The 11,743-nt window shown below is 36.7% G+C and overlaps 1 protein-coding gene across 15 annotated transcripts in view; it reads left to right on the top strand.

Moving 5' to 3' along the window:
• Ppip5k2 (diphosphoinositol pentakisphosphate kinase 2) overlaps positions 1-11,743 on the top strand; it is a 93,165-nt gene that overhangs the window by 46,857 nt on the left and 34,565 nt on the right. For all 15 annotated transcript variants that reach the window (XM_029565898.1, XM_008838032.3, XM_029565893.1 and 12 more), the window contains 4 exons: positions 4,470-4,597; positions 5,325-5,439; positions 8,280-8,387; positions 8,469-8,585. In XM_029565898.1, coding sequence (XP_029421758.1) covers positions 4,470-4,597; positions 5,325-5,439; positions 8,280-8,387; positions 8,469-8,585 — 468 coding nt within the window. The remainder of the gene's footprint in view (positions 1-4,469; positions 4,598-5,324; positions 5,440-8,279; positions 8,388-8,468; positions 8,586-11,743) is intronic.

The following is an 11,743-nucleotide window of genomic DNA, read 5'->3' as shown; positions in this document are numbered from 1 at the left end:
ATTTTTTTATTAATTAAAATTTATTTTTATATTTTTTATACATTTTTATTAGTCTGTGGTAGTGACTTTACTCAGTATTGTGACCAAATAGAGAATCCCATTAACTACTTTTACTATAGACAATAATACCCTCTTTCTTTTGAAATTAGTTTACATCTTAGCTGTTTTCAGCTGTATAGTGCCTTTACTCTTAGGCTGTTTTGTTGTTCTCCTTTTTCTTGTCACAGGGTCAGGGGGCTATCCTGAACCTAGAAAAGAGGCTAGGAGAACATATCTTGAGATAATAGGCTTGAGTCTGAAGTGGGAGGGCTAATCTCATCTTCAGAGTCAGCTTCTCAGTGACCTCAAACAGCACATGACAATTTACCAATATAATTAATAAAAAAGGCATTTGTTTTTCTTTAGCCTAAAATTTTTAAAATTGTTTATCCATATTTTACTTTTAAACTAAGACAAGACTGTTAACTCACATGGTGAATTCCTTTGAAGCGGGCTGTCAGTCTGGATTGAAAAGAACATATCATAATTTACCATACATAATATTGGATTAAGTACCCATAGCCTAGAAAATATGGAACACAGAAAACAGTGGTACCTAAAAAATCCTGCAAAGAGGCAATATTTCAATAATCTTTCCCTTTAGTCTGTCCATGACTTTGTAACTAGAAAGTACCCATGGAATGATGGGGCAGGAACAAAAGCAAGCATAGAGCATCTGAGCAGACAGGGAAATAACTCTATTCCAGAGAAAAACAGGCTTAAGAACCACAATGCAGAAAAGTGAGGGATTAAGACCATTGGCGCCTTAAGCCTCCCACCCAAGTTGGCTATCCCTTTTTTCCTCCTGTTGTTGTAATTATGTGTTTAGTAGCTTGTCGCTTATAAGGTTTGGTCCTGGAGTACAGTGAATCCCCATGCGCTTCCCAGGTCTAGCCATCACAAAGTGTCAGCTCCCTTTGTACCTGAATAGTTTGAAGGCATATGGCTAGAAAAACTTAAGGTCTCTTTAGAAACTGACAAATATTTTATGCAAAACAGAATTTAAAATAGTTACTTTTAGAAGTCAGCAAATACCATATGAAAGATGTTAAAATCCAAATAATTCCTTTAAAGCTATTAGGTAAACATGTCATGTAAACAATGTCAAAAACTAAAAGTAATTTCTTTTAAAAATCTGTAAACACTTTAAACAATGTAAAAACTTAAAAGTTATCTTTAAAAACCAGTAAATATACCATACAAGAAGCTAGCACCAATAAAAGACAAAGGGGGAGATGTTGGGATAGTCAGGAGTGCCTGGAATGTAGAGCATGGCTGCCAGGCCAGATACCTCCTAGTGAGGATAGCAGGAAACTGGCCTGCTCCATTCTCGATACACTGTCTCTTACCCAACAATCCCCAAGCAAAAGTATTAAGTCCCTAATCCTTTGATCCTAACTGGGTTCCTTGTAGGTCATGTGACCAGAAGACAGGACAAAGGCCATGTCGCCTTAGAAGCCCCCTCCCTCCCCCCACCTGCCTGCCAGCCAGAAACCAAACCCTGCCTTTTTGTCCACAAAACTTTCCTATATAAACCTCTGCTTCCGCCATAATAAATGAGCTGTCTACTGACACAGTCTCCCAGGGTGTTTTCTCCCTGTCCATACTCACTGCCGCCTGAGTCCTCCTTCTCCCCACGGGTCTCTCCTTGCCCTGACTTCCTGTGATGGGGGCTGGTGTGCAACAGCCTCCCAGTAGCAGTGGTGTCCGAGGGGGTGCCGACAGGTGGCTCAGTTGGTAGAGCATGAGACTCTTAATCTCAGGGTGGTGGGTTTAAGCCCCACATTAGGCACCAGCTGCCGGCCTCCCCTTGGCCCAATTCCGCTGCTGCCTGGAGACCATTGCACACTGGTCCCCATAGCAGAAGGTCAGGGCAAGGAGAGAGACCAGGCCTCGGGCAGAGGTGTGCACAACTGGAAGAAAACACCCCTGGAGACTGTGTCAGTGGACAGCTCATTTATTATGGGGGAAGCAGAGGTTTATATAGGAATGTTTCGTGGACAAAGAGGCAGGGTTGGGTTTCTGGTGGGCAGGCAGGTGGGGGGAGGGAGGGGGCTTCTAAGGCCATGTGGCCTTTGTCCTGTCCTACGGTCACATGATCTACAAGGGACCAGGTTAGAATTAAAGGATTAGGGATTAATAGTTTTGTTTGGGGGTTGTTGGGTAAGAGACAGTGTATCTAGAATGGAGCGGGCCAGTTTCCTGCTATCCTCACTAGGAGGTACCTGGCCTGGCGGCCATGCACTACATTCCAGGCACTCCTGACTATCCCAACAATGTACCTGAAGAAACTTCTCTCCATGTCCTAGAATCTTAAGTAATCATAATTTACATTTTTAAAGTATTGTAAGTAAAATAAACATTGTTAGTATTGTTATCCATTATTTAACCCACTATTTTTATTTTTTAAAGTATTCCATCCTGTTCAGCTTTTCTCAGTCTCTATTACAGTAATTCCCTTTGATGCAATTAGGTTAGATTTATAATAGTTTCTTGGATAAATTGTTTGTTTTTTATATCTTGGAACTTTTAAGACAAAAATTATGCCCTGAACTCCAGAGATGAGTTCTGGTTTGGTAAATCTGTAACATCAAAAGCAGAGGTCTTTTTGTATGCTTTCCTAGACTTCTGAGTTTATTTGATAAATTGAGTACAGAAAAACTTGGGCTTGCTGGCCTGACATTTTGATTTGATAGTATTGTTGTGTGAGAAACTTAGAATTTGTTCTCTTTAAATTAAATATTGGATTCAGTTCAGTAAATATTTATTGCTTTGTTACTTTAGCCTTCATATATACAAAACCTTCAGACAAAAAAATGCATACATTATTAAGTACTATAAAATTAATCAAAACCATAAACATTTATAGTCATTTATCATGCAAATAGTTTTAATGGATAAAAGGGACATTATACATGTGTAGTTCTCAGGCACATACAGACTACTTTACACTTTGACTTAGTGACTTAATCACATATGTAAAATTTTAGCTTGTTTAGAAAAAAATTAATATAGATTGATAGTATTACTCCCTGAAGGAAAATGTATTTCTATTCTGTATATTGCAAAGCATTACTATGCCTCCAAAAAATAATACTTTTAAATTGAGCTGGTTTTTATGAATTTTAAGTCTAGTCCTAGCACATCTTACACATGACAAATAGTTTAATTATATTAACAGTTATGATCATTTTAATTATGCAAAGTATTTACACTGTAGTATACTCGGCAGTTAACTTTTCAACCAGACCGAATTCTCAGAAAACTGGTGTCCATTTAGCAGAAAAATACTACTAGGTTCTCCCTAACCATGGGATTTGGGCCCAGTTAATAGTACCAGCCATGGGTTCCATCTTGTGGAACAGGCTTTAAATCTAATCAGAAAGTGATTGCTTACTCCCAAAATGTGTACCACTATTATACCAGTGGATTTATCTTGCCAGGCTAGTCATTATTGTAGCTCACATGATTTTCTTTTTTAATATAAGGTCATTTTCTAATATATGACTGCATAAAATTAAAATTTACTTTTCTTGATATTTCACATTGGTTAGTTCTTTATAATTCTAATTTACTCACATTAATTAGAGATTAAATTTCATTACTTCATGACATTGTTGCTCACCACTAATTAAAACCTTAAGAACATTGGCCAGAGGTTTTAAAGAATGTGTTAGGTATTTTAAACTTTGATGTTACGATGGACGAAAATCTCTGTCCTAGCTTGTTTCTTCATTGCTGTGACAAAATACTCTGACAAATACCAACTTGGGAAGGAAAATGTTTATTTAGCTTATATCTCCTGGGTCACAGGAGGAACTCAGGGCAGGAACCTGGAGGCAGGAGCTGGAGCACAGGCCATGGAGGAATACTGCTTACTGGCTTGCTTCTCTGACCCCTGCTCCGCCTGCTTTCTTGTACAACATAGGCCCACCTGCCCAGGGGTGGCACCACCCACAGTGGGCTGGGCCATCCCACATCACTGAACAATCAAGAAGGTGCCCCATGGACATGGCCACAGGCCAGTCCAATGAAGGCAATTCCCCAATTGAGGCTCCCTCAACCCAAGTCTGTCAAGTTGACACTAACGCTATCCAGCACAATCTCTAGTTTTAATTTTATTTATTTTCATGGTAATTGCTTATTATGTACTTTGAAAATTGAGTACTATCCATTAAGCTTGCATTGTCTGTTCATCCTTCCCTTTTCACTAGTTAGTTGCTTTTTCAATTCTACCACAAAATCCTTCTCATTATATATAATAGATTGAAACACATATATTCATAACTACAATCAATTTAAGCTAGGAGTTATCTAATCAAACAAAGATGTCGTACAATGTTCATGTCTCACTAGAACTCTTTACTTAAGGAGTGCATTTGTTAGGGGTTCTTTTTATACTTTTTCAGTACTGTTTCATTTCTGCTCAGGAATATGGTATAACTAAAGCTGAAAAACTGGAGATTGCCAAAGGCTACTGTACTCCTCTAGTTAGAAAAATTCGTTCAGACCTTCAGAGGACACAAGATGATGACACTGTAAATAAGCTCCATCCTGTGTAAGTGATCGCACTAGTTTAAATTTAGACATTTGCATTTCAAATCTAAATACTTCTTGGTGTTTTTATGCTAAAATCGAGAGTATATCATTTGATATTATAGAAATAGGGTTACCTAGGTATTCCATTAGTTAACTTTTGACCAGTAAGTTTCCTCTTTGGGGGAGGGGGGATTCTGAGGCTTGCACATGCCGTGGGCAGGTGCTCTGTCACTGCCCTACATTCCCAGCTTTTGTTTGAGACTGTTTCTCCAAGTTGGGCCAGCTGACCTCCATCTTACCATCCAGTGTAACTGCTGGCATTACAGCACATACCTCATATGAGGATCAACCAAGATTTTGTTTGGTGCCAATTTGAGAATACAAAACTTAGATTAAGGGGATGCGAAGATGTTTTTTAACATTCACCTGGACTTATCCGTGTGAACCCTATTAGTTGGAGTTAATGTCTACTAGCACTTGTGTCAGTCCTTCTGGAGAAAGTAAAGTAATGGTTTTCCGATGAACTTAAATAATGCTGTTCTTTTTTATTTTTAACTATTGTCAGAGGGCCTAATTTAATTAGATGACTATCTATTGAAATAATTCAGTTGTGGTTGGAACCTTGTCAGATGTATTTATCATGGACTCTTATGTCTAGTAAGATTAAATTCATTCCACAAAATGTCTTGATACTTGAATAGTTTTGATTTTACTGTTGTCTTAACACTGTTTGCTTCTACCTTTAGGTATTCCAGGGGGGTTCTGTCTCCTGAGCGCCATGTCCGTACCAGATTGTATTTTACCAGTGAAAGTCATGTGCATTCCTTACTATCCATTCTTCGCTATGGTGCCTTATGTGATGTAAGTAGAATAGTTGTTTCAATCTGACAAATATGTTTTCTTGAATTTATACTCAGATCACTAACTGATATTTGTCTACAGTCAAATTTTAGTACTTCATTATTTTTTGTAATTTGCCATCATTTGTCAAAGGTTTGCTAGTCTAACTATGCACTTGCTAAGTTTGAGGTATGAAGACAAGTCTTCTTCCTTCAGAGAAGATCCATGTGATGAGCTAGGTATGGTCACGTATACCTGTAATCTCAGCATTAGCCATGAGTTTCACACCAGCATGAGTCTACATAGTCTTTCTGACATAATATCTGACCAATTTAAGGGAGGAAAGGTTTATTTTGACTCATGACTTGAGAAGGTACAGTCTATCATGGTGACAAATGTGGCAGTTGAAGAGACTTGTGACTATGGTACAGGGAGTGTCAAGCAGGTGGCTTACATTTCAGAGGACTGTTCACAGCTTTGCTGCCATCAGGAAGCTTTGACCTGAAATGGGCTGGCTAGATCCCTGTAGCCTCACCATCCATAAAGAGGCCTGGGTATGTAGCTCAGTTTATACAGGGGTTTACTAGCATGTGAGGCCCAAAGCTAAACCCTAACCCTAACCCTAACACACACACACACACACACACACACACACACACACACAGAAACACAACAAAGAAAAAAACGAAAAAAAAAAAAAAAAAAAAGCAAAAAACGGAAAAAAAAAAAAAAAACACACCACCAACAAAACAACAAAAAGGAAATAGCAAAGTGCTATCTTTGCATATATGGAATAGTAGAGCTTTAACAGAAGACAGAGTGAATGAAAATAAAATGACCCTTAGCTAGCAAGGAAAGAAGTTGTGTATCCAGTAATAATAACGTCACTGTTTGGGGGAAAACAGCTACGTCTGTAGCATGGTCTTCTTTTTCACCCTCTTACACATAATTGGAGGTAGAAAGAATACTGGGAATACAGGAAAGGCCGGACAGCTTTTACTGCAACCTAATAATGAGTAATGATAATGTGGCAGCAATGAGGGTGGAAAACCAGCCCTCTGTATTCTAACGGAATGAGAAAAACTTCAAGCAGGGTATCAAGAGACGTGTTGTTTTGTGGACAACAGATAGACAAGTGAATATGAGAAAAATGGTAAAGACATTATTACAGTGGCCTTAAGAAAGATGATACAGACCTGGGCTTGGTGGCACACACCTTTAATCCCAGCACTTGTGAGGCAGAGGCAGGCAGATCTCTGTATGTTCAAAGCCAGCCTGATCTACATAGCTAGTTCCATGCCAACTGGGGCTACAGAGAGTAGAGAGACCCTGTCTCAAAGAGACCTAAAAAAAAAAAAAAAAAAGATATGATATAATTTATAGTTTGAACAAGACACTGGCAGTGGAACTAGAGCTTGTTGGGTAATTCCTATCAGTGTAAGAATCTTTAAAACCTTCTTCAGTCTCTTCTCAGTGGAAATTTTTGATTGCTCACAATGGACTATGAAAAATCTCTATACAATGAACTTTTTTGAAGGTTTGTTATAGAAATAAGATTATAAACATGATCTGGGGGGGCTTACCTTTTTATCAGAGCAGACCTAGAAAAGTCTGTAACTGCAACCTGAAATTACAAGGTATTCTTAATATAGTACACAAAGTCATAATTAATTCTTTGCCTAAAATAACGTTCAGTATTTAATTTAATTTCATCATTTCTAGTGATCCTCATCTTGTTGACCAAAAAAGTAATACTCATTTGTGTTTTCCTTTTCCAATTTTGGAAAATAAAGCATCTGCAAATATTACCTCCCCAAATATATGAACATACTTGCACATATGGAAATGTACTTTTTATTCTATAGTATATGATTAGTTTTGGAACATATGTCTGAAAAAAAAAAAAAGGAAAGATATACTAAATCCAAAAAATAATGAACAGCAAATGGACTGAGAATTTTTTTTTAAGAATAGGAAATATTCCAAAGTTCAGAGTATTGCATACCTTTACTATGTACAAGAAAATCATTTAGTGCTTTTATGTATTTGTAATTTTTATTATATATGGACAATGAAGGAAAATTATCTGTATGTTCAGAGGGTTTATAAAGACCTTATTGACCTTACCATAGGCTTTGTGCTTTGAGTAGTTTTATCTTTCCAGATAATATTTTCTGTTTTGAGTGCTTGTTCATGTTCTTTTATGATGCCTTTCAGTTCAGGTGTTCTGTGATTACATATTTAAAGACCAGTGATTCTCTAAATTAAAATGGAGTGATGATACAGGAGGTCAAAAGATCAATAGAACTTATATTTACCTCCTTTTGCTGATTATTAGAATCACTGCAGTGTAAGCCGTAAGCAGGGGCATTGTGATAGGCATATGCTGCATATTTGGACTATATTACATTGAGGAGATAAGATAGTACTCTGTGTTATGAAGCATGACACTCCACCAGGTACTTTGGAATTTATAAGATTAACAATTGTTCCTTACCCTCAGAATTCAGGAGCATTTGCACATTTCAAGAGATTATAATCTATTAGTGTAAGTTGTCTTAAACAGATTTAGAGTTTATAGTTCATACACAGTAAATATTGCAAATAGTTTTTCTGTCTATAATAAGGATATACAATACTATATGCTGTGTACTATAAAGTAAGAGACTTTTAATGTAATTTATGTAAACAAGCTTAAGAAAAAGTTAGGAATTTTAAGCATAGTGAAATTATTTGGAAAGATGATACATATGAGTATTCACCTGATAGCACTCATGTTTAAACGTACTATCATAATGGCAGTAAGTTTTGTTTCATGTTAAAAGGTATGAGAAAGTACTTACCGTAGACCTTTTGTTCAGGAATCAAAGGATGAACAGTGGAAACGAGCTATGGATTATTTAAATGTTGTCAATGAACTCAACTACATGACCCAGATTGTTATCATGCTTTATGAGGATCCTAATAAGGTAACAGAGCCCTTGATCTGTATGTGTAACCAGAGGGAAGGAAATACTTGAAATTCCTCACTATGTTCTTTCATATTTTAGGACGTTTCCTCAGAGGAACGCTTTCATGTTGAATTGCACTTCAGTCCAGGAGCCAAAGGCTGTGAAGAAGATAAAAATTTACCATCTGGCTATGGGTATAGACCAGCTTCCAGAGAGGTAATTGAGACGCGACTCTCAGTTTTCAAGAGGTTTCTGCAAGAGTTTTCTGTTACTGGTATAAATAATTCTTACCTCAACTAAGAGGAAAAATGCCTTCAATTTTTTAAAATAGAAATTGAGAAAACAATATTTTCATGTTTCTTAGAATATTTAAGAATTTTATCTTAGGTTGCTTGAATTTTAAGGCAAGTTTTGAGTCAATAAGTAATTTTGTTTTCTGTTATTTTACTTGAGGACACTTCATGTTAAACACTTTGTTTGGCATGTGACATGTTACTTTCATTCTCATCTGTGCAGTACTTATGGCTAAGTGCTTTCTGGAAGGTGTTTTGGAAAGTTAGTGTTGTTTTTTCCTGACATTTTTAAATTAAAATTTGTTGTTTGAAAACTAACTGCATGTATAATATTTTAAATTATTTGGGAATATTTTTAATTATGTAATCAATTTCTTTCATTAATGTACTATTTAGATTTTACATGGCTTTTTATATCTCCTTTGCTAGTAAATTTGGATTTTTATGTAAATTTTCAAATTGAGGGTATATAGGTGTCCAAAATATTGTTATATTTTTATTTTCTGTAAGGCCTGCAATGGTGTCTTTTATTTCTTGATTGTAACATTTCTAATACAGGTTTGCTCATTTAACAAGCTGTGGAAAGGGCTTCTGATCTCTTTTGGGCTGATCTGTCCTACATTTGTCTTGGTCTCATCACTCCTGTCCCTTCAGGTTCCTATGTCTTTTTTCTTCAGGTGTGCTTTGTTGATCTGTATCTAACTTTTCTAATATTTACATTTGGAGCTACAAATATCCCTTTAAGTATCATGTTAGCGATGTTACATAAGCGTGTTTTGTCATTCAGGTAAAAGTATTTGATGTACTTTTATGTGTTTTTTTCTTCTTTGATTTTTGAATTTGAGGCTTATAATATACACAATGAACTTTTGTTAATAGCCACTAGCTCTTAATGCCACTTTGTCAGCAAATATATTGATTTTTTTTTTTTAATCCTTAATGTATCTGGAACTGCCTTATTGGGATACATAATGATTAAATTTTGTTAAGTGCCGTGTGTATATTTTATGTATTTTCTGTTGGGTTTTTTTTTTTTTTTTTTTAGTACAAGTATTAAATGTAAGTCAGGCAAATTTTGTTAATAGTGTGAAGTCTTTTCTATATTCCTCAAAGATTTTTTTTTTTCAGTCTGATTGCTCAGTCAGCTACTTAGAATGGTACCCAAATATCCCACTGAGATTATGGATTGAAAAGATAGTTTTGAGAATTTTTGTTTCTCATTCCAAGGTTATACATACAAATTTAGAACTATTCTGTCTTGTATCTTCTTTTGATTATGCTGAGCAAATGCTTCTTCCCTGTAGCTGCCTTTGATATCATAGCTGTACCAGCTTTGTTTTCATTTAACATTCCCTTGGTATTGTTTATATTAATTTTACTCTTTTATCCTTTCTGTACCCTAGTATTGATTTTGTCTGACTTGTAAATAGCAAGAATTCTAGGTTTTTTTATTTGAATTTTCAATAATTTTGTTAATTTGTCATGATCAGTCATTTAATGCAATTATTGGTATACTTAGATTAAATATAATTAAATGTTATTTGTATTTTTTTCATCTTTTAAAATTGAGAATTTCATACTATGTATTTTGACCATATTCAACCATTGCCCTGCCCTCCCCCTGATCTTCATGTAGCCTAGTCCATGTGCCCAGCATCACATTCTTAAAGAAAACTGGCTCTGGCATCTATCAGTTGCCAGTAGTACCTCAGCTAGAGTTGGGGGCTTCTTACCTCCCTCACCCCCTTTATGTTGGGATTCTGTCTAACATGAGCTTGCATAGGTCTTGTACATGCTGACACAATTGCTGTGACTACATATGTGGAACTGCCTTGCTGTCTGGAGAAACACTGATTTCCTTATAGTCTGTTTCCTTATAGTTATCCACTACCTCTGGCTCTTAAAATCTTTCTGCCTCCTCTTCCTCAGTTATTCCTGAGCCTTAGGAGGAGAACATGTGATATCGATGCCCTATTTAGGACTCTTGCAATCTCTTATCTGCATGTTGACCAGTTGTGAGTCTCGTTTTTAATCACCGTCTGCTGCATAAGGAAGCTTCTCTGGTAAGAGTTAAGAGACCGGATAATCTAACAATAAGTCAGTAGGAGTCAGTTTAACACTATGTCCATTTAGCAGAATAAGAATAGTAGGTTGTACCCTACTGCTTATGACCCATCTAGCCACAGGTTCTTGGCCATGATCATAGTACCAGGTATGGACTCCATCTTGTGAAGTGGGCTCTAAATCCAATCAAAAAGTAGTTGATTACTCTTTAACATTTACGCCACTATTGTACTGGTGGGCTTGTCTTGCCAGGCTAGTTTGTATTGTAGTTTGTGGGGTTCACAACTAGATATGGGTGACAATTACTTTTCTCTTCTGGTAGCAAGCATGGCACCTTCCTGCACTATGAAAGCTCACCAGAGATGATCCGGAGCTTTGAGATTAGTACCAGCTTGATTTTTCCTTGTTTGCTCTATGACAACTATGTAGTCTTCAGGAGTAGAGTCTTACCCTCAGGTTGAGGGGGGGTGCTAACCAAGATATATGTTGGTTCAATGGGAATAGCTAGTTAGTATTGTTAGAGTGTCTTTGGGATCCCCTTGGTCGACAACTTCAGTTCCTGACATTGTGGTTCATATTTGTTGGTGTGTGGGGTCTGGTGATTCCCATGTGGTAGGGTAACTCCACTTAAATTCTTTTAGATTGTATATGTATATATTTTAAGCTTCTATAGTAGTAGGTTTCTATTTGACTCTCAAAAAGCCTTTAGTGTTAGTTATCCCTCCCCATATTCCTTCTATCCTCCCATTCCCCACCCCAGTTAACCCTTCCTATTCCTGTTCCCCCTCCTTTATATCATTGCATTCTATCTCCTCTCCGATAAGCCTCCCCCGCTACATACTATGGCCCTTTACTAATTTTCTACCTGTATGGAATTTTCAATTGAAACACACACATCTAAAAACTAAAAAGCTAGCATCCAGTTATGAGAGAGAACATGTGATATTTTTCTATCTGGATGTGGGTTGCCTCACTCAGGATGACTTTCAGTTCTATCCATTTACCTCTGAATTTCAA

This window comes from Nannospalax galili, unplaced genomic scaffold, assembly GCF_000622305.1.
Source record: "Nannospalax galili isolate Female #2095 unplaced genomic scaffold, S.galili_v1.0 scaffold578, whole genome shotgun sequence".
Taxonomy (NCBI): domain Eukaryota; kingdom Metazoa; phylum Chordata; class Mammalia; order Rodentia; family Spalacidae; genus Nannospalax; species Nannospalax galili.
The sequence above is the reverse complement of the archived record's forward strand: the minus strand, read 5'-3'. Positions and strand labels throughout refer to the sequence as shown.